The 23,982-nt window shown below is 39.7% G+C and overlaps 1 protein-coding gene and 1 non-coding gene across 2 annotated transcripts in view; both read left to right on the top strand.

The window, feature by feature from the left end:
• The window catches only part of LOC103752045 (protoheme IX farnesyltransferase, mitochondrial), a 128,566-nt gene that overhangs the window by 71,842 nt on the left and 32,742 nt on the right, over positions 1-23,982 (top strand). Inside the window, exon 5 of the mRNA XM_008855687.3 lies at positions 22,532-22,602. Coding sequence (XP_008853909.1) covers positions 22,532-22,602 — 71 coding nt within the window. The remainder of the gene's footprint in view (positions 1-22,531; positions 22,603-23,982) is intronic.
• LOC115068075 lies at positions 7,292-7,490 on the top strand. Its single transcript, XR_003847457.1, has one exon. It is a non-coding gene; the product is annotated as a U2 spliceosomal RNA (small nuclear RNA).

The following is a 23,982-nucleotide window of genomic DNA, read 5'->3' as shown; positions in this document are numbered from 1 at the left end:
AAATAACGAGTACAGTAAAATCCAAAGATATACTAATTATTTATGAAAATTTAGGGAGAGTAATAGGATCTGGACAGTTTTAGGAAACTAATCTAAAACAGAATTTTCTGCGACCAATTTGTTCAGATTATTTTCTTATAATTTTATACTGTTAAAGAATTGTTGAAACACTGTCATGAAGGAGAAGCAAGTACATTTTGGATTTAATCAGGTTCCAGATCATAGGATGACTTTTGGAAGCCATGAAGGACAAAGGGTTTGCCTATGCTTACTGACTGGATAAGGTTGGTAAAGCACTGTAAAGATGAACAGTGTTTCACAAATATAATTTTGTTATTGAGAGTGTTAAGCATGAGTCTGTATACTGGAATGGATAAATTTTTAGTGTTGATGGGTAAGTTTTCACACTAAATTTTTTTTCTTGTGTTTTTGAAATGTATTACCTTTTTTTGAAAAAAAAAAAAAGAGAGAGAGAGGGAGAGAAATAGAGTCTGGCTATGTTAGCTTAGGCTAGCCTGGAACTTGCTTAGTAGCCTGGCTGGTCTCAAACATGAGGCCCTCCTGCTTTAGCTTCTAAAAGTACATGGATTACAGACATATGCCTTGCCTCCATGCTGTACTCACATTTGAATAGAAGAAAGAATAACAGTATAAAAAAGTCTTTGTATATGAACATTTGAAAATTGCCCTGTTCTAACATTTTTCTAGTTCCCTGTCTAGAACTTGTAATGCTAATTATCTTGCCTTTACTTCTCCTTCACATCTCCTATTCACAATTCATGGACTTTCTTCTTCCCTTAGAGACAAGAGTTATGCAATTTGGGAGTCTTTTAGATAGACCCACTGAAGGGATACTCCAATTGCCTCACCCTGCATCCCTGTTCAGCATGGAAGAAGCCAGAGCGGTCTGCATCCCTATTGGCAATTTTGGTAACCCCTTCAGAGAATGGCGTGACAAGAATAGGAGGTAGGAATCGGCTAGGCAGTTAGGGTAAACAGGTCCCAAAGAAATGTAGCCAGCTTCTGGGCTAAAAGTCAAAATGTCCTTGGGCCTGTTAGCAACATACTCTGTTCCAGAGGCCAAAAATGTCAAAAGTATTTGGGACCTTGTATCTAAGATTTTAGGGTTACCTCTTCAGAGGGGGGAATGTTGGAGGGGAGGAAGTGGGCATGGGTATTGATCAAAACACCTTATATACGTGTATGAAATTCTCAATAAAGTTTTTGTAAAAATTAACAAAAAAAATATTGGATTATTGTATTTAACAACAACAGCAACAACAACAAAAAAGCCTTTGTTTTCTATAACCAAACCTACGTTTCATCAGTAACAACAGAAAGCCATGCCCACTGAGTAACCAGCTACATTCTGGTTGGATTTAAGATCCACTTCACAATTTGGATTCCATACCTGGCGCTGATATCAGGCCTGTGGGTAGAGATCTCCTGTAGAGGAGAACCTTTGACTATTATTCTGCTAAATGGACTGTTCTGCCTAACCAACTCCTTATGACTTACTGTTGCACTCATTAAACTCCTAGATTAATGGATCTCACAACTCTCACCAGAGAAGCTTTTTTTTTTTTTCTCATCAGAAGGTGATTAACAGAGACCCACACTGGTCAGTGTGCAAAGACCTGAATGGGACACCTCCATCAAACCCTTGCCTCCCAGAGCTCAGGGAACATTGCAGAAGAGGGGTAGGATTCTAAGAACCAGGGGTGGTGGACTACCACAAAGAAACAGCATTTTCCAGACAGCAGGGCAGTTACTTATATGACTTTACAGCAATTGTGACAGCATGTACAAGACCTATGTAAGTTCAAGCCAGGAAAATTCTCAGCATGGGATTTTGGGGGAGGTGTTGGTAAGAAGACCCAACCTCAGCTGAGGGACTATTGGCAGTTGATAGCTACTAGGAGAGGGAAAGTCAGTTTTCTTTAAGGATGTGATGCTGGTTAAGTTGAGGCTTAGGGGATAGATCCACACCAAAGCGCATTTGGGGACCCAGATTAGACTCAATAGGCCTTCAAAAAAAAAAAACAGTAATAGAGAGTATGAAATTGGGTAGGGGGGGATGTCAACAGGAGAGGGGATCTGAATATGATCAAAATACACTGTATGAAATTCTCAAAAATTCAATAAAATTTTAAGAGCAGAAAGCTTTGTGTGTACAGTAGAAACAGTACAGTTCATAGCATACAATTGCATGGCATTTGAGCCGAGGTGTTCCAGATGTCATCCACTGGTGCTGTGAATTAGTGTTTGCATTAGTGTTGCATGGCATGATGGCATGTGCAGTACAAAGGGCACATGCTATGTGTTCAGAAACAAGGCTGCGGTGGAGTCACATGATGCAACATGGGCAAGCACTGCAAGAAGCACCTCGAATTCTTCGTGTGTTTGATTTTGAATTGGTTTTTGATATTCTATGTTTAGCAACTTTTTACTGTTGCCAACATTTTTGTGACCACTACATTCAGTTAGGAGATACAACATGGGGCCATGACCGCAGTGTGCATGATATCCAAAGTAATGGTGAAACACTGAGACTGGGAACCTAACTCACTGCCCAGGGTGGTCAGATCTGAGCTGCATGAGCTCAGTCATTTAGGGCTTCTGAACCTGAGTCTCTTTAACATAATGAAAATGCCAAAATAGGGCTGGAGAGATGGCTCAGTGGTTAAGAACACTGACTTTTCTTGCAGAAGGCCTGGGTTCAAATCCCAACACCCACATGGAGGGAACTGTCCATAACTCCAGGTCCAGGGGATCTGACAGACACTTCTGTCCTCCATAGGCATTGCACGCACAGGTGCACTTACCTACATGCAGGCAATACACGCATACACTTAAAAATAAGAAATAAAATTTTTAAATAAAAGGAAGGAAAAGTTACACTTAAAAAAAAAAAAGAAAGAAAATGCCAAAATAGGGCTGTAGTGAGGGTTACATAAGATATGCCCTAGACTTGTACTTGGTGCAGTGAGCCCTCTGTGTGCAGGAACTGGTGGTAGGAAATGATTTCTGACTGAAAAGCAATAGCTTGGTTCTTGTGATAGCTGGTCAGTGGGAAGCGCACTCTGACTGGTACACCTCCTCTTGCTTATCTCTCATACTCATTCCAGGACTCAGCGAACTAGATTTGCACTGCTTCCAAGTTACGAATATTCACCATCAGTTGGCCTATTATTTAACCCTTATGAGGTTAGTTAATGATTTTAATGAACTAGTTGTTCAATACCAACTTGCCACTTGGCTCGATCGAAATAATATTGCTTTAAGCACATAATCCATAGCTAAGAATATATGTGATTGTTCAGCTGTAAAACTGATAAGAATAAAAGGTTTTTAAATTTTATTATTCAGATTTTCCTTTAAAACTTTCAAATGAAATAATGACACTTTTTTTTTTCTTTTGGTCTTTTTGAAGTAGGGTCTCCCTGTAGCCCCAGCTGTCCTGGAACTCACTATGTAGACCAGGCTGGCCTTGAACTCACAGAGATCTGCCTGCCTCTGCCTCCCAAGTGCTGGGACTACAGGCGTGCACCACACGCCCGGCTTAACATTTTTATGCCTAAATAAATCAGATTCCTTAGTAATGAAATTATGCCAGTAGAGGTATAGAAGTTGCGTTGTGGGACTAGTATATAGCTCAGACAATAAAGTGCTTGCCCTGCAAGCACAAAGACCTGAGCTCGACCCCCAGGACCAGTTTTAAAAAGGCACAGTATACTGGTGTGCACTTGTAATTCCAGTACTGCAGAGGTGGAGACAGGTAGCTGGGGAGGTGGGGAACTGGCTAACCTACTGGAGCTTGGCAAGTTCCAGGCCAGTGAGTGACCTGTTTCAAAAACAAAGTAGATGGAGCCCAAAGAACAACATCTCGGGTTGTTCCCTGGCCTCTCCATGCATGCAGACACTTGTGCACACACACAAGTATGATTCCCTTGGAACACTTCACCCACAGCATTACAGACCTAAGTGGAAAAGTAGAGAGGGTGCATTGAAGCCTTGTCCTGAGGGGATCCTGTGCTGCCTCTGATACTTAGAAACGGTTTTGGCCAGCAGTGTTTACCAGATTGCTGCCTATTTTGCTGTATTGTGTAACATGAACAAATTAGAGTGTACTAAAATAATGATGGAAGGGGAGCAGAGGTTCCGAACGGCATGGGCTGCTGAGCTGCAGCAGTGCTTAAACCAACAGAGCCCTAGAAAGTATTTAGCAGAGACCTCTACAAGCAGAGAAACAGTTCAACAGGAGCTTCTCTCCACATCAGCTTGCTGCCAGCTTTATACAGACTCAAACGAGCCTTCAAAGGAGCTTATGAGGAAACTTTTACATCTCTCATGTGTTTTGGAAAATCTAAAATATTTAATGTGATTTAGAAAATGCAATGTTGACTTTTTTTTTAATTTCCACACCAAACCATGCACAAATCTTTTCTAAGAAGGACATGGCCACATCTATCTGTATTATTTATTCTCTGTGTATGACTTGCCTCCATCTTATAATAAAGGAAAATTTGAAAACAGAAAACACATAGACCTACCACTCTGAACCAAACGTTGACGTATAAATTACAATATTAGTTTGAAGGCTTTTCCCAGATTGTTAAAATGTCATCTTGGTTATTTTTCGTGTCTGCCTGATATTTCAAGTCATTTTTACCACATTTTAAACATTCCTCTCATACTAGACAGTTTTTTTTTATTTGGCACCTGATTCTGTTCTGCTGTCTTTTCCCTCACGTATAGTTTCAGAAGTAGAATCTTTCGGAAACAACTCATTAGTTGTTTTGACCTTTATAAATACATTTTCCCCTTTCAGTCATAAGACTATTCATTTTCATATTCCCATTTTTGTTTTTAAGCAGTTTATATTCTTTTTTAAAATATTATTTTTATTTTTATGTGTGTATGATTGTATTGCCTGCAAGTGTGTGAGTGCACCCGCGTCGTGCAGTGCTGCAGAGGAGGAAGAGGGCTGCGGATTCCCTTGGAACTGGAGTTAAGGACGGTTCGTAGCCACAGTGTGGGTGTTGGGAATCATACCCCGGTCCTCTGCAAGAGCAGTCAGTGCTCTTAACCGCTGAGCCATGTCATCTGCCCAAGCAGTTTATATTCTTAATAGTAACCTGTTAGGAAGAAACACAAAATTATCATTAAATGGCGTGTAATACTGTGCTCAGCATCCATCAGTCAGTGACCTTCAGCGCCTTTGTTCATTGCAGTGTTGTATCTGATTTTCTCGTTGCATAGCTTTCAGTATTTTTAAATTCTATTTAATGTCTATTAAAAGACAAATAATAGTATATATTTTTGTGGTTTAATTGCTATTTTTATATATGTGTACATTGTGGAATGACAGACTACTCTAATTAGCATATCCTCACCAGAGATGATCATTTCTTTGTGACTAGCCCTCTTACATCCACTCTTAGCTAGCTTGATGCATTTAATGCATTACTAGTAATTATAGTCATTATGCTGTGCAATATATCATGTGGTGGTAAATTTCTTTTAAAAATAACTTTCAGCAGAATTCATGTCATCACATTAAGATAAATGATAAAGAAATGATGCCTCAAATGTAATTAATTATTAGAGCTATCATTTTGAAAAATTGCATTAGTTTATGCTAGGTTCTCTTTCATTGCTGTTAGTCACATATTATTTTAATCTTTACACATAAATAGTGCCCAAGATTTGACTAACTGTAAGTTGTAGTGTTTATCTGTCTTTGATCACGTTTTTTTTTTTTTAATAATTATCATCAAATGTCTGTTGACATTTGTATTTTTACCTCTACAGACTCCCCTGGGGAAGAATAGGGACCATTTCAGTTTATTCTCTTTATGGAGTAAAAGTCACTGTCGTCTAGAAGCATGGTAATTGTTTTAAAAAATGGCATCACAGATTATTCTCTTATAAAGGCATTTATTCTCTAACATTGTCGTATTGATTTAATTACATTTAATCAATCTGTTTACCTTTTCATTCTTTTAAACTTTGTGATCATTAGAGTAGTTATTGTTAATGCTCTATCCTGGCCTGTGTAAGTTAGATTTCATTGCCTCAAGGCCAGTGAGATGGCTCAAGCTAGTAAAGGCACTTGCCAAAAAGCCTGATGACTTGAGTTTGATCTCTAGAATCCAAATGGTAGAAGGAGAGAACCAACTCCCTCAAATTGTCTTCTGCCTTGTACATGTGCGCCACAGGACACACATGCTACTCCATACAGATACACTGTATACATATATACATGCATAGAATTGTAGTGCTTCACATAAGAGAAACAATACGTAATATAGTTTTTTTGTTGTTGTTTTTGTTTTGTTTTGTTTTGTTTTGTTTTATTTTGTTTCTTTTTGAGACAGGATCTCCCCATTGCCCCAGTTGTCCTGGAACTCACTATGTAGACCAGGCTGGCCTTGAACTCACAGAGATCCGCCTGCCTCTGCCTTCTGAGTGCTGAGATTAAAGGCGTGCGCCACCACGCCTGGCTATAATATGGATTTTTAAAGTATAGGATTTCAAAGTTTCAGGAGGCCGGTGAGATGGCTTAGTGAGTAAATATACCTGCCTTTACGCCTGACAACCTAAGTTCCATACCCAGAGCTAGCATGGTGGAAGGAGAGAACTACCACCTGTAAGTTTTTCTCTGACTTTCATACATGTATCATGGCATGGCATGCATGTACCCATATACATACAAATATATATATGAATACATAAATAAGCAATTGTAAAAGTAAATATATATGACTTTAAAGTAAATATATATGATTTAATTGTGAGAATTATGTGACATTTCTAAAGTATGGTCTCTGATTTGAAATATACTCGTGTAAGTTTCAAAATGTTTTATCTATAAAATTTGATATTATATATTGCTCAATGTAGATGTGGGATCAGATTTCTTTGATATTTAGGAAGCCCATTGCTAGCACCCAGCTTGATTCTCTGCTTTCAGTGTCTCCCCTCACCACAAAAACGAAAGCACTAAAGGCATATCTGTTTGAACATCGTCTTCCCAGCTGGGCCTGATGGTGTAGGCCTGTAATCCCAGATACTTGGGAGGCTGAGCCCAGAGGATTCCACTTTCAAGGCCAGCCTGGGCAACTTAGTGCTATCCATATCTCAAAATAAAAAGTGAAAGGAGGCTGGGGTGGAGCTCTTTGTAGAGTGCTTACCTAGCTTGCATGATGCTCTAGCTTCCATCTCTAATTAGGACCAAGGGGCATCTTTCCACTAGCCTGAACCCCAGTATTCAGAACTCAAAATAAGACTCTCTGCTTGGCCTTTAAACTAAGATCAAGTGTAGTATCTGTTTTAATAAGTTTAATATCTGATTTTGCCTCTATTTGAGGAATCTCTTACATGGATTTTGGGAGCAGAGCAGATCAGAGAAATGGAATGGGAACTTGCTTGATGGACTCCAGGCATCAACCTGTTATTGAAGAGCCTCCAGGAACAGTGAGCCCCCTCTGGAGACTAATCTAGGTTTCTCAAAAACTAAAATAAAAACTCAAAATGTCTCATTATGAAATCAAAAGCTTTTCTTTGGTGGGGTATTTCATTCGTGGGGTATTTCATAAAAACTTTAACACTCTTCCCTTAACTTGCATTTGTCACAAATTCTGGTTGCCATTTTATATGCATAGCTTTGTGGGGGCGTCATATATTTCCTGTGTCCTGAGAATTATATCTGAGGCAGAACTTTGATTCAGACAGGAAACACAGAAATCTGAAATCAGTTGTGATTCTTTTAATATTGGAATTTAATGGCCAAATACCACCCATCTAAGCTGCATATTCTAAAAAAAATCATTGTCACATGTCAGTTACTTTGGGGCATTTAAAAAAGTTTACCTGCTTTCTGGAGTTAAACTGATAGTTGACAGAAGAGTTAGAAATGAATTCCTCTTGTTTTATTTTACTTAGTTGAGTTGAAATTTTCTTATTTAAAATTAAGGAACTGAAAAATTCAGAATGAAACTTAATATGCCTTAGTGATTTCTGGCAACATCTGATAATTTTGAATTTATTCACATAACTGAAAAAAAAGCAAATATTTGCCCCAGTCCAAAAGACTCGGAAATATTTTGGGTTTATTCAAACTTTTCCTCTGCGGATTGGCTGTGCAGCTGTCTGCTGGTCACCCAGCAAGGTGGTAAGTGCACATGGTGTGCTCCACAGCACCGTGGCCCTGCTGCTCACCCACTCCTTCAGATTTTTCTTCAGCTTGGAGGGTGGGGGAACTATAGCGTGCTTACATTTTGTTCTGGCAACATCTGATAATTTTGAATTTATTCACATAACTGAAAAAAAAAGCAAATATTTGCCCCAGTCCAAAAGACTCGGAAATATTTTGGGTTTATTCAAACTTTTCCTCTGCGGATTGGCTGTGCAGCTGTCTGCTGGTCACCCAGCAAGGTGGTAAGTGCACATGGTGTGCTCCACAGCACCGTGGCCCTGCTGCTCACCCACTCCTTCAGATTTTTCTTCAGCTTGGAGGGTGGGGGAACTATAGCGTGCTTACATTTTGAGGGTTCTGGGCAATTACCCAGTATTTCTATCTATCATGCATGACAAATGTCTTGCCTTATGATAGGAATTTCCAGCCTTTTTACATCTTTCACTAAAGGAATTGCCACCCCCTCTTCACCCACCCCACCCCCACACACATGGACAGCCCAACTCTACGTTTAGATATGTATTCTGAGCATATCAGACACAGTTTGGAGGCATTTTCAGTGAGGTTAAAAGCAAAGCAGTGAAAATGTAGGAACAGCAACAGTTGTTAAAGCCTGTTAGTGTTCCAGTGGATGATTATGTTGCCATGTAGACCTTTAAAAGTATCCTAGTTTTTTCTATTCTCCCTTAATACAAGTATTATTTATTATTATAAGTAATATTCATTGTTTTTATTTGCTATCATATTTTCCACTTAGATTTGCATAGTACATTGTGTAACACCTAGAAAATATGTGTTCTTGGAACTGGGCAGATGGTTCAGCAGTTAAAGAGTACTGGCTGCTCTACCGCTAATCAGTTCCCAGTGCCCACATGGTGGCTAACTACCATCAGTAACTCCAGTTCCAGGGGATCTGACACACTCTTCTAACCTCCTTGGACATTGTATGCAGATAAAATAACACTTTGACCTTGGAATCAGTTCCTAAAACATCACAAAAGATTAAAATGCCATCATTTTTTAAAAAAAGCGTACCTCATGTTGTGTAATAAAATTGCATGCATACATTTATATACATAATACATTCATACACATAAAATTTTTAATATTTCCCCACTTTTTTTCCTCACAGAGAGCCACTCACCTCTGCCTCCTGAGTGCTGGGATTAAAGAATATGTGTTCTTAAAACATAGATTCTTAAGTTATTTCAGAATACTTTTAGGGGGTTGGGAAGAAAATATTTAGTATTATAGAGAAAATGGCAGCAGAGAACTTCTGTTGAGGTTGACATGCACTCACATTGTTTGCACCTCATTGCAGCACCCCAAAAGGGTGAGGAGCAGGTTCCTTAAAGGGGTTCAAAAAAATTGGTTTAAGGACTGTTTTCTAATAAACAGCTCACTTCCCTCTTCAGTTGCATCAGGTCTAAAGTTCAAAGGTATACTATAATCTTTGGGGAAATATGTTAATCTTTCAAGGTGTTTTGGAAAACTTATAGAAAGCACATGTGAAAACTGCTTTTTAAAGTCACCGTATTCTGATAGGCAGAAGAAGCAAAACAAATTTCCTTTCTCCAGCTCCTCCATGCCTCTTTCACCTCCTTTCTGTGTTGCATAGAATAATGCTCTTCAGATGATTAGACCAACAGGTGCCAGCAGTGCTGAGGCAAGCTGGCTTTGTGCCACTTGCACACAGTAGAGATCCTGTGTCACCCCAGGTTTTGGTGTATCACTGTGTCCTGCAAGGGAAGGGATAACCGAGTTGAAATACATACGGCAACTCTTGAGGGATTAAGTGTTTCCTTTGCTTTATGGCACAGAATTTTACAGTTTCTTTGTTTTGGGAGTTCTCAGATTGCTTAATGATTTCTCTAGCCCCTATCCCTGCCCCCACCCATTGTGACCAGATGTGGATTATAGCAGTATTTGAACCTCTGTAGATTTGGCAATTCATTGCACAACATGAGGTATACTTAAATAAAAAGATGGCATTTTAATCTTTCGTGGTGTTTTAGGGAACTGATTCAGAGGTCAAATTGTTATTTTATCTTGGCAGATACCTTGTAATCTCACAATTGTAGGGAGAGCTTCAAAGATTTTATTAGTTATCAAAGTCTTACGTCTATATCAAATTATACTGAAGTAGCATTAATTGACAATTTGTGTTTTTGTTTTGTCTTGCAATCTACTCTGTTCAGATCAGCAACTTTGGGTAGGCTTTAGTGCATTTATCTGTTGCTTTTCAAAACGGCTTCAGAATTAATTATTTTAAAAATTGACTTTGCGGGTTGGAGAGATGGCTCAGCGGTTAAGAACACTGGCTGTTCTTGCAGAAGACCCAGGTTCGAATCCTAGCACCCACATGGGAACTAATAGCTGTCTGTAACTCCTGTTCCAGGGGATCCAACAGCTGTTAGGGTTCAGATAGCTGTTCTCCACTGGCATTGCATAACACAGGTGCACTTACCTACATGCAGGCAATACACACATACACATAAAAAATAATAATGATAAATTAATAATAATAAATAAAAATAGACTTTGTAAAGAGGAAGTTACAGCTGTTAGAATAGAAATTCTTTAGGCTTTCTTGGATATTTTAGAAGGCTCTTAAACGTACCCTGAACACCTCCAGTTAGCCAAACAGGCTGAATGTGAACTTGAACTCATGCATGAGGAAAAGAGCCAGAGACCATTCCCTCTTTCTCAAGAGCTCTTCTTGTGCTAAGTAAGTTATACCCCTGGAATGTATATGGGGCCTAGAGGAAAGGTTGGGATGGCGGGGGCGAATTGAGCTCATTTAGATGTAGATATGAAATCCCATCCCAAGCTAAAAGACACAAACTAAATATGCTAAAGGAATCATTGTTGGGCTGAATATCCTGGAAGGTGGAAGGAGACAGGAATGCTGGCTCAGGTGGAAAGACCAGCCTTAGGTTAATAGAGTCTGAAGAGTAGTTATTATACACTGGTGAGAACAGGGAAAGGAGGGGCAAGCCTCCTGTTAGAGACTTTCACATTACTCCTTGGACAGTGGGCATCTTGAAAGAGTTTTACAGTAGGAAAAAAAAAAAAAAATGTGAACATGTTTGCCTCCAGAAAGACCACTGGCTATTGTATGCAAAATTGAAAGGGGTAGGGATCAAAGAAGTGGCTAGAAGGCTGTTCTCATCTAGGCAAAGTTAACTAAGCTGAGATAGGCCTCTGTGAGATCAAGATTTGTCTTGTGTGACTGACTCTGAGGGAAGAGCGGTTATAATTGGCTAGGGCTCCATTAATGTTCATTTTATGTTAGATTAGCTTAGTAATTATTTTTGCTTGGTTAACCTAAAGAGGTCCTGTCTAGATTTTTCTATCAGTCAAGTAGAATTGTTTTGGCTTGGTTTTGGCTTAGTTTGGTTTTGAGGCAGAGTCTCACTCTGTAGCCAGGCTGGGCTCTAACTCACAGTCTTCCTGCCTCTACCTCCAAGCCTGGAATTAAAGGTATGTACCACCACACCTGGCTTGGAAATTTTTTTCTTGCTTTTCTCTTTTTCCTCAGTACAAAATGTATGGTCTTTATAGACAATTGAAAAAATACAAAGATAAAGTGTAATAAATCACCATCCCTCTCACTACCCAGAGACAGGTATTATAAATATTTTGATTTCTTTCCATCTTTTTTCAGAAAGCAGTGTTTACAAATTGAGATCCCTCTGACAAGAGAAAAGGGTCAGTTCTCCAACAATGACTCTTGAAGCTAGGCAAAACTGACCTGACTTTCTGCCTTCTTTTCCTTCTTGGATACCGCTTGCCTCTAATAAGTGCAAGCTGACCTTGTGTGCCTTTTTTTCCCCCTTTGAGGATGAAGCCTTCAGATACAACATGAGAAATAGCTTGTGTGACCTGTTCAGAGAACATTGCCCAGTCATCACATAGGTGAAAAGCTACTTTTGATGAATGCCAGAGTACCCTCACTTGCTATTTCAAATGCCTCATGGAGAAAAAAATCAATGGGAATGAGTCTTACTTAATTTGTTTATTCTAGGTAGAGCAATAGAGCATTGGTAGCAAGGGAAGAGTGATGGCTGACTGGGTATCCTAACTGATTCGTAATCTCAAAGCAATGATATGTGGAATCCTGCTGGATATGGTGCCCCTCCTGGGTTGTTTCTCTCTCTCTCTCTCTCTCTCTCTCTCTCTCTCTCTCTCTCTCTCTCTCTCTCTCTCCCCCCCCCTCTCTCTCTCTCTCTCTCTCTCTCTCTCTCTCTCTCTCTCCCCCCCTATCTCTTTTAATCTGGTCTGAGATTGATGGAGATATTATCTTGGACTGCTGGAACCTGTGAGCAGATTGGAATGACAAACACTCGTTGACAGCTTTTGAGAAGATGGATAGAGAAACAAACTCCAACAAGGCTCAAGTGTTTGCTTCTCTGTTGAGTCTTTAGAGGAATGTTGGTCTCATTACTTAGTACAGGGGAAGGCAAAGTTTTACCTTGTTATCAAATTGGGTATTTTTCTGAGGTCAGCATACAGACATTTCTAGAATAAAAGTATCTCTTTTTTTGTATAAGATATAATTAGTTATAGCCAGAATTGGAATTTGTCCGTTGAACCAGGCTGTAATCTCTACCCTCCTATGTGTCTCTATTGCTTCAGCTCCCAGAATTCAGGAGTGTTCTAAGGAGGTATTAACTGTGAGAAGGATCAATAAGTATGTTTTTCCTCTGAGCTTTAATTGTCTGAATTAAAAATCATCATCTAGTAATAAAAAATCCTGATGTGGTAGAGCACAGACCTCACAGTAGGCATCTGATAGGTAGTTACCCATTCCTCCTTGTTCCCTGTGTCTTCATTATGTAACCATGAGGCAATAAAATGATTCATTTACTACTCTGTTAAATAGAGCTATTGATGGATTCCCAAACTGCTTACAAGATAAAGATTACTATAAATAGGTATTGTGTTTATATTTTCTAATGCCCATGAGATAACTAAACAAGAAATGCCACTCCTACTGTACACAAGTTATTTTGTAGGTCTAATGTACATGAACTGAAATGACGGGGTTATTTTATAGTGTATTGTAAGTAGCTTTATAGCATCTTTCTTCTGATAGAACTTTTCTACTCTCTAAAGAAATCAGTATGTGAAACTAGTGTGTCACTTTGTCTCTCCACCAGTACCTCCCTGTGTTTAGAAGATGGTCCCCTGCATGTTGGTTCTAAACCTCGCTACTGAGTTCCTCATGGATTCAGCTCCCTGTTTGATAAAAGGCAGAGAACATCAGTGCCACTTTGCCTGCTTATGGGAAGAAGAATGAGCATTCAAGCAGGAATGGACCAAGTACACTCTAAGAGCCAGGAGACAGAACAGTGATGGGTAGCATCATCTGAAGCCATGAATCTGAAATCCTAAAAGTAGAATACAACCTAGGATATGTTGGCTTTTGTTTCTACTGTTCTCCACTCTGAGAGAGAGAATACTACAACCAATCACTAGAGTGCTGGAGGGCAAGAAATACGGAGAGTGGACTGACAGGGGAGGAGGGGGTGGTGAAGTTATGAGCCCGAGAAAGAAAGGGAAAGTTCAGAATGAGAAGAGCACAAAAGATTGGTGGAGTTCTGGATTTCTATGAAGAAAGAAAGCTGAGAAGGTAAACTTATTCTGAAAATTTAACATAGAAAATAGGATATTTGCTGAAGGAGAAAACAAGGTATTCATTACTCTAAGGTCTGAAAATTTTCCTGTCTTCATGCATTGGGACATTGGAGTACAAACCCACGGAGGTTTAGATTAAGCTGGAAAAAGCAGAGTTGAAAGTGCTGCAGATCAGCTGGCCCTAGAATCAATGCTGGTCTTGCCTCCATTTGTGTTTTTTGGGCCTGACAATCTGGCCACCAGCAACCAGAAGGAAACAAGTAATTTTTCCCTAGGCACTGGTTTGTACTATCCCAGGGAAAGCTTCTCAACTGGTCCAGTTTAGATCAGATACCCTCAGAGGACCAATCACTGTATTCAGGAATGGGATGGAGATACTGGGCCATATGGCCAATTAACCATAAACAAAGCCTTCTGGAAAAAGAGCAGCTCCAGCCCAGGACCAACCCTGAGAGAAAGTAGGCTGACTAGACAGCTGCCCAGAGTGTTCACTATAGCACGTTTCTTTCAGTATTCTTTGAACTACATGGGTACAGTTGAACCTCTTTGTTCTTTGTGGCTTCACCCGTAAATTCAGACCACCAAGTCAGAAATGTGTGAAAACAAACTAACAAAAAAATGCATCTATGCTGAATGAGCATGCTTTTTTCCTTCTTAGTCCCTAAATCATACAGTACAGTACTCATTTACAGAGCATTTGCGTTGTGTTAGGTAATATAAATTATGTAATGGTGTCCCGGAGCATATGGGAGGATGTTCATATGTTCTATATAACTACTTCCATTTCATATATAGCACTTGAGCATCTGAAGACTTTGGTATCTATCATCTTGAAATCAGTGTCCCTTGGACATCAGGTGACATCTGTGTGTGAAAAAAAAGACAAACTGTATATTCTGAGAGTTGATACTATATTTGTCTTTTATATTCAACACAAGTTGCAAGAATCTGACTTGACTGCTTCAGAAATAGTTAAAGCCAGCTTAAATGATAACATTATAGACAAAAAATTATAAAGCACAGGGGAAACATGAGTAGACTACAGCCAGCTCTATATAAGATTTCTAGTAACTGTTGGAGTATATAAGTTTTCATCTAAATATACTCACTCTGCTTTATGTTTTGAAAATGCGGTTTAAATATCTAAACCAGAGCAGTGACCTAACTGAAAGACATTCTAGAAAATGCATGAAAACCAGAATCAAGTGGCATGAGCTTTGCTCCCTTGGTGATCCGAAGAATTGTCAAGCCTTCGCTGAAATGAACCATAAGACTTGGTTAGCATGGAATTTCTGCCCAGATGTTGCTTGTCCTGATAAGTTTAAGCATTCATGGAGTTCCCAAACTGCTGCCAATTTGTGGCACCCTGGAGTTCCCCCACTACATTCTAGACCCCAGTTCCCGTCTTTGGATAGCTGACTCCTCAGAAACATAGAAAGCATTCTACCTTCCTCATCCAAATGAATGGATCCACTGAAATTCCAGAATTATGAGCAAGCACATGTGCACCCATATACATAGACTTTAGGACTCCCAGTATAGATACTCATCCACAAATTTCTGTGTGATATTGGATGGCACCTTATAAACGTTTACATAACGTAATTTGGAATCTTCAGTCCCATGGAATTCAATTAATATATGTATTTTAGGTCATAAAGAAAAATTATTTTAAATGTCTAAAGATGTATTTGAGGGCTGGAGAGATGGCTCACCAGTTAAGAGTACTGACTGCTCTTGCAGAGGACCTGGGTTTAGTTCCCAGCACCCACATGATGGCTGACAACCATCTCTAACTCCAGTTCCAGGGATCCAACACCACCTTCTGGCCTCTGCAGGCATTGTGTGCACACAATGCATTTACATACACGCAAGCAAAACACTCATACACATAAAATAAAAAATGAATTTTTTAAAAAATTAAAAATGTGTGAGAATTGGGGGAAGGGAAGTGATATGAATATTTATAAAAGAACCTTTAACATGCATCCTTCAGCTAATTAAATATAGAATATGGACTGTGATAGGAAAGTATTGTTAGCACATATCATACATCACTTTTAACTGAATGTAATAGTTGGTACGGATAAGTGTTATTTGCATTAATGACTTGCTAAATATTTGTGAAATACTTATTTGCATAGTACTGTACTATTTCTCTTTAACATTCTTATATTCATATCCCAGAAAGCCTGCCTGCTACTTGGATTAATAGATAGTATATTTAAAAGTGAAAGACTTTTAAATAGCAATCATGTTGAAAACAAGGGAAGGCACCTGTCAGTGACAGTTTGATCAGAATGTCAGAACCTAAGTGAGTGCATAGGGATAGGGCAGAATCAGACTCTGCAGTCTGGGTGCTAAGCAGATTGTGTAAAGCTGTTGCTCTTGTGTCTGGTGCTGTGATGAGCAGAGAGGAGGAATCTGGAATCTGAAACACATCTGAAACTTGTGAGCATAAACAGAGCTGTCTTTTGACTCCTCCAAGCTGCCAGCGTTGAAGCTACAGGTAGCCTGCAGAAGAGCTGGTGCACTTTGCCCAGGAGCAGCACACAAATATGGCCATGCTAGCAAGCACTGGAAGGACTTGGAAATCACTCCAAGGAGACCTGGCAGGAGCTGGAGAAACTGCAGGCCCGGAGCTGTTGGAAGCCAACAACGTTGCTGTCAGATCCACATAGATAGCTCCTGATACCAGACCAGCTTTCAGTGAATCGACCTGACTGCTGCTTTGCCCACTTCAGATCTCATTCAAGCTCCCTGTGGCTATCTCTGATCTCGAACTGTGCAGGAAATGGACTGGATAGTCAAACTGAGACAGCACAAAACTGTCATAGTTCATCCTGAGCCTGGCACTCAGATACACCTTTCAACCACATTTAGCTTCTAAATAGTGGCAAGATGTTGCTTATGCTAACCATGCTGAAACTACCCCTCTTACAACCACCACGACAAAGGCAATAATAGATTCCCCAAAAGAGAAAAAAATAAATGAATGCTCAATTTGTCTTTGAGTGCTGTCCGTTTTCTTCAGCCTTCTTGTCTCTTGATATTGTGCAACTTATATTAAGAAAGATGTGAGACTAAATATTACTGACACATTTATTGAGTTAAGTGGTATGAGAATGGGAAAGGGGAATAAAAATTTGGGTTTACTGGTGGTGTCTGCCTGTAATCACAGTACTTGGGAGGCAGAGGCAGGAAGATGGTGAGTTAAGGCCAGCCTGGGCTATGCAATGAGACTTGGTCTTGAGCAAAACAAAACAAAAATTTGGCTAATACATACAAATATATTTGTATAAAAATAAGAAAAATGCAACTATTCTTCATTTGAACCACCAGTGACAGGGTCCTGACTGCTATTTATAAATGCATTCTTCTGCTGGCGATTCTATATTCCCTTGTCCAGGCAAGCCTTGGATGATGGCAGTTTCTTACCACATAACTGCAAACCTTAATTCCTGAGAGATCCAAAGTTGGACCTCTTGTACTGCATGGAATATAGAATAGTCCCTTTGTTCAACTATTAGGCAGTTTCTTAAGTAGTTTAAACATTTATCTTCAATAAGTTTCATGCACATTTATCTGTGGGAGTTACGAGCATGTGTCCATATAAAGCTGTACACAGGTATCTGTGGCAGATCTTTTGTAATAGTCAAAAATTGTTACAGATCTAAAAATCGTATATTCATCCCAAATCAGTGGACGTACAGATTGTACTACTGTCATTCTGCATGTGTTACAACAGAAAGGAAAAAGCTAGCGATATAGTCATAGCATGACGCTGTGAAAGTTTCCTGCTAAGTGAAAAAAATCTAGACAAAAACTACATACCGTATGATTCCATTTACATAGAACTCCCAAAAATCAGGCAATCTGCAGATACTCAGAAAGGTTCAGCACCTGCCTGATAACAAGAAATGGGTGGAAGAAGAGGACTCCAGTGAGGCATGACAGACACCAGGAACTAGGACTGGTGGGTATGTGTATGTGCAGGACTCACAGAAGTACATACTCTTAAGCTTACACAAGTTATTTCATGTCAACTATACCTTTAAGGTTATATTTCTAAAACAAAAGATTGGAGCTAAAAACGAATAATCTGTGTACTTTTATCAGCTGGCTGGAATGACATTGCTGTCGTTTGAAGTCATAAATGGATTTATTTAGTTGATCCACCTTTTAGATTATGTTGAACTTGACAGGGTTTCTTTTATTGGCATTATTTTGAACTCATAATGTGTAGCCACATGCCTCAGTGGTTCAAACAAAAGCATAGGGATTGAATAAAGAAGGGGTCACATGAAGTCAGAGATTTAGGCTTCAGTTGCATTGAATTTAGTTATGAAGGATGAATGGGATTTGTTAGCTGAAGACTTGGGGAGCTTCAAGTGTAATCAGTGGGAGCACACAGGTGAGAAATGAGCGGAAGGTGGATGAGTCCCAGCTCCTGTAGGGCCCTTACCCTGGGTCCACTGTGGGAGTGAACAGTGAGGCAAGCTTAAACAGTTTTCAGCAAGTTTTAGTATAATTCTACAGTGGTGCCAGTAGTGGAGTATGCCAGGAAGGGTGGATCATTATGAAGTCCAAATAAATTATCAAGAGGTGAAGGGGAACTGAATATAGTTGGCCACTGAATAGGGAAAATGAAAGCTGGTTGCAAAGATTTTGACATGGGTTATGGCAAAAAAGTTGTGTATCTGACAAAAAATAACCATAGGGAAGTTCCAGATCCTCATGGAAACTTGTGTTCTAATTGGGACCTATCACATTTGTGATCACATTAAAACTGGCAAGTGCAAACATTTGTAAATAGCTATCAAGGACAGGAGTAATGTGACTCACAAACAAGACGACATGAGTGAATTCCCAGCATCATGTAAAAGCCTGGTACCATGGTACCCATCTGTAACCCTAGTGCTCAGGGTAAGGGGGCCAGAGACAGGCAGATTGTGCATGTCTTTAATCCCAGCATTAGGGAGGCAGAGGCAGGCTTGATCTACAAAGTTCCAAGCCAGCTGAGCCTAAGAGAGACCCTTGTCTCAAAAAAAAAAAAAACCACAGAAAACAAACAAATCATTAGTAATCACCCTCTGTATGCCAAGCATTGAACTGTGTATGCATTATTGTGATTAAAACTATTTGAAACTATGCCTTGGAAGGCTAAGGCAGTAAAATCAAGTGTTGAAGGCCGTTTTAGCATACATACTGAGACCCTGAATCATAAATAATATACTTAAAAAGAAGGAAACATGATAAGGAGAAAGAAATTTTTGTGGCAACTGAAAATTATATTTTCAGTCAAATTTCAGTGTCCATAGACAGTTTTATTGAAATTCATGGATACTCACTTGTCTCTGCACTCTAACTGCTTTCCCAGTGGGCTGTGGGTGGCAGGCCTTTTCTGCAGAAAGCTGAACAGTCAGTATTTTGGACTTTGTGGGTCATGAAGTCTTTGTGGCAGCCACCCAGCAATAGCTATGGCATTGTGTAGACAAGTGACTGTGGCTGATCCAGTGAAACTTAGTTTATCCTTCCCTCCCTCTCTTCCTTGTCCTACTGTAGAGCCCAAGTTGGCCTCAAACTTAGGATCTTTCGGCCCCAGCCTCACAAGTGCCACCAGACCTGGCTTCAAATTTTCTCTTGATCGATTCCAGTCATTTGACAAATCTAAAACACCATATGTGCTTTAAATTTTTTTTTTTCTTTTTGAAAAGAGGTACAAGCTAGATTTACCCAGGAACTGCATTTTGCTGCCACTGCAATTATGAATTTGTTGAAAGCAAGGACTGAATCTAATTGATCGTTGTATTCCATTGTGTGGCCCATATTGGGTGCTCAGAAAATGATGCATCTCAAGAGGAGCCTTGGGAGAAGGCAGGCTCAGGAGAACCCCTAGGTAGTAGGGCCCAGTCACACGAGGACTGTGATTTCAAAAACGAGGTGAATGTTCTGTGGATTTGTTGAATCGGAGTAACGGTCCAATTTTCACACCATGTTTAGATTATATATGTCTAGGTACAGAATGATGAAAATCTGAATAGCTGTCAGTGTAGAAGCAGTTTTAGGGTATACCCATCAAGTGGGGCACTCTGCAGTTAGGAAAGCAGTGGCTGCCCAAGTTGCTTCAAACAGCATGTAGAGAAGCCATGTGGTATGAACACTGCTACCTCCCTTCTGAGGCCTTCCCATGCCATCCTGGCTGTGTGTGGCCTTCAAGGCAGCAAGGTGCCAAACATTTATCTTTATAAATCTGATTTTTATTTTATTAACGTGTATTGTGTATATTAGTAAATTTCAGTGTGATTTCAACACACACACTGATCAAACCAGAGTAACTGACAGCTCCCTGTTATTTCTTTATGTTTGGCGCCTTCGAGCTCTTCTCTTCCAGATTGTCACAAAGTATGTAATAGGTTATTATGCACTGTGGTCATCTGATTGCCAAGGAACACCAGAACTTGTTCCTTCTCTCTGTTTTGGTCCCTTCGTCCACCTGAACTTCCACCGTTGCCTGTTAGGATCACTGTTCCAAATTCAGGTTGACTTGTTTTGTATAGAATCTGCAGTATTTGACTGGGGCTTATTTCACTTACCATTTAGTTTCTCGCTCTGACCACAGCCACATGCCAGGCTGTAGCACTACCCAGGAGCTCTGAAAGTGGCTCACCATCCACTCTTTTACAGAGGATTTGAGATGCTTACTGTGCATAGCCCATTCTCAAAAGATTATAATTGCACATAATACAAGCACCTTTGATGTTGCTGTCAGAATAGTGGTGGTTATTATTGGCATGTGGTTTTATTTTTAAGGTCTGAAGATCCTGTCTGTTGGCTAAGTGAATGGGGGCTCTGTAGTCGTTGAGAGCCAGGTGACAGGAAGTAGGGCCACTAGAGATTGACAGGCAGCCCTCACCAGAGGTAACTGCCCCAATGGTAGTGAATGAAATAGATATGGTAACCAAAAAGAAATGAGGAACAGGAAAAAAAAAAGCTTTATTGGATATCATTGTGTTTAATTAAGGCTATTGCAGAAAAATTAAACCTAAAATTGTCTTGACACATAGCACAAGAAAAAAGGAAATAATGTCATTTGTTTTAATTAAGGTGAACACAACTTACGAGATCTCTTTACCTTACTTATCAAGATAAATTCTAAGTTTCCCAAAGAGCTCAGAATAAAATTCTGCTTGATTTTTACATTGTACTTCTTACTAGGTGGGACTTTATGACTTGTGAAAGTCCTTCACCTCCTCCTAGACTGCCTTGAGCAGTGGTGCTTTTCTCTAAGCCCTATGGAACTTGGACGGAGAGTGGTGTGCTACACAGAGCTACAATTTGTATGTGTATGAATGGTTCCTATCACTTAAGTAGACTCAGACCAGACATTTCTGAAATCTGCTATACATGTTTTTCTTTAAAAAAAAAAAAAAAAAAAAAAAAAAAAAAAAGGATTTCACGCTTAAATAAGTTTTGGAAACACTGGCTAAGCAACATTAATTAGATTTCTTCACTTTGGTATTTCTCAGAGCCCTTATCGCACTAATATGATTTGACCATTGGCTCATTCTGGGAGCAGCTCCAGGAGTTTTTAGGAACAGAGCTGGGGATACACTAACTTCTATTGAATTACTGTTTCTTCTACTGATTTGCCCCAAGCCCATTTAGTCAAACAAAGATTTTCTCAGATAGCCTGATCAGATTTTGGATTACTCTATTTACAACCCAAAAGTTAACAAGTAAGGGGCATTGATAGAAAATTGTAGAACTTCTTGTCCAGTTTGTCAAAGCTTTGGAAAATGAATCTTAACAATTACCTGGACATTGACTTTTAATAGGTAGACAGCCAAAACTACACTTCACTGTTTAGTGACTGTTGAATCTGGGATGCAGTGAGTGTTAGGACTGTGGTCTTAGCACTACACGTGAAGCCTAGCCTAGCCAGGCAGAGCAAGGGACCATCATCATAATTTCACCTTGATACTGGTAGACACTTTCACTTGGGACCAGAACTCCTTCAGCCCTGGCTCTGGCTCTGAGCTTCAGTACCCAGTGCTGTTGGCTGATGTACAGACTTTGGGACTGTGAAGGATTCTGAAGTCACAGCACTGCTGTGTTAAACAGTGACCTTAATAATGTAACTGTATATTTAACAACTGGTTTTCAAAGTGGATCGAAGTACATATTCCTGAAATGTGATTGTTTTAAATTTTAATTTTATGTGTATGAGTGTATTGTCTGCACATGTGTAAGTACATCCATGTCATGCAATGCCTGCAGAGGTCAGAAGAGGGCATCAGATCCCCTCGAACTGGAGTTACAGACAGTTGTTAGCTGCCATGTGGATGCTGGGAATCAAATCTGGGTCCTCTGCAAGAGCAGCCAGTGCTCTTAACCACAGAGCCATCTCTCCAGCCCCATGAAATGCACTTTTTAAAAAGATTTGTCTCTACCAGGCAATTTTTCTTTAAGGAATGCCAAACTATTATTCATGCTATCAAAGCTGAGGTGAAAAGCAGGAGTTCCTCTTGCAGTAGAGCACTTGCTGGACAGGTGGGAGACCCTAGTCCATTCTCTAGAACCAAACACATGAAAAAGGTGAAATTTGCTATGGAAAATTCTTCAGTATGGAAACAGAATTGTTTCATATCATATTTAATCTTTTGTGTCTTTTTCTCATTCTTTTTACAGTTTTTTGAGGTGCCGTTTGACTCAAACATGAATAGAACAAAAAACAGGCCCCTCGTGCGTGGACAGATCAGGTAAATCATGGCTCAAGTCCTCTTCAACATTCTAGAACATTCTGTGACTTATTTAACTTCACCTGGAGCTGTGAAGTGAAGGTGATATAGACACACTCATATATGCTGATATGAAACATCTAAATGAACCTTTGAAATTTTTTTTAATCTAATATATATTACAGTCCAAAGAAGGAGAAGGTCTGAATGGCTTATATTGGCTGTTTTAAATCAGTGACTCCTCTGTATTTCCAGGCATTGCTCCTATGGAGCTAAAAATAGATGAAAACGACACTTGTGCATCAATTCATCACACATATTGAATAAAACAGTGCAGGGAACAAATGCAGACACACGCTGATAAACCTGTGTAAAGGAGAATTGAACATTAGCTGTCTTTAGACATGCAGCTCCACAGATACTCTACATCCTGTTGTTGAAACAGAAGTAAAGTTTTGTGCTATGTTGTACTTTTTTTAGTAATGTTAGAGAGAGAGTACAATCTCTACACCCTATCCCCAAAGCTAAAAGCTACCCAGATTCACATAGTTAACGAGATGGAGTATAAGTTTTGTTCTGCCTTTCTGAAGTCCCATTTGTATCATAATGACAAGCACTACGTGTTGCTATGTAGGTTTCTCATGACTGCCCCCATGACATACACATTCCAGAGCATCCTCAGCAGCTTTACAGAGGAAAGCAAATAGTGGGTTTCTAAGACATCCTCCATGTGAGCCAGACAGAACAGGAAGAACAGTTTCCACTGAAAACCATTAGAATGTATGGCCTTGACCAAGTGTGCAGGGTAAGCCCCAGGATGCACCCTAACTGTTTAGCTACATTAAGGGATTAAATTAGGACAATAAGGGGAGCACAGGAGATGGTGACTAGCTGCAGAGGGCCGATGTGCTCTGCGGGGTAATGTTGAGGGGTAGCCAGGACAGTTGGGCTTATACCTGTCATCACAGTGGAATCAGAATCATCAGTGTCGTCTGTGTCATGTTCAGCATCTCCAGATTGGATGGTATATGTATAGTGAAATTACCACCCTTTAGACAGGGAGTCATGACACTGATTTTGATGTTGGTGGCTATTTCCTTCCAGTTCCTGCTGCTTATTTGCATGGAAAAATTTTAAAAGACATAAATGAAAAGTATAATATATCTAAATCCCTTTGGGGGGGTCTGTATTATAATATAGACCTCTTTACATAGCTGGGTTTTTTAATATTTTATTTATTATTTTTATTTTATTGAGTACGAGTGTTTTGCTTGCATGTATCTAAGTGCACCCTTGCTGTGCAATGCCCACGGAGGTCAGAAGAGATGCGTCAGATCCCCTGGAACTGGAGTTACAGATGATTGTTAGCCACCAAGGCGGTGCTGGGAACCAAACCTGGGT

The sequence above is a fragment of the Nannospalax galili genome, unplaced genomic scaffold (genome assembly GCF_000622305.1).
Source record: "Nannospalax galili isolate Female #2095 unplaced genomic scaffold, S.galili_v1.0 scaffold146, whole genome shotgun sequence".
Taxonomy (NCBI): domain Eukaryota; kingdom Metazoa; phylum Chordata; class Mammalia; order Rodentia; family Spalacidae; genus Nannospalax; species Nannospalax galili.
Note: the sequence above shows the minus strand (reverse complement) of the source record. Positions and strands in the feature narration are given on the sequence as shown.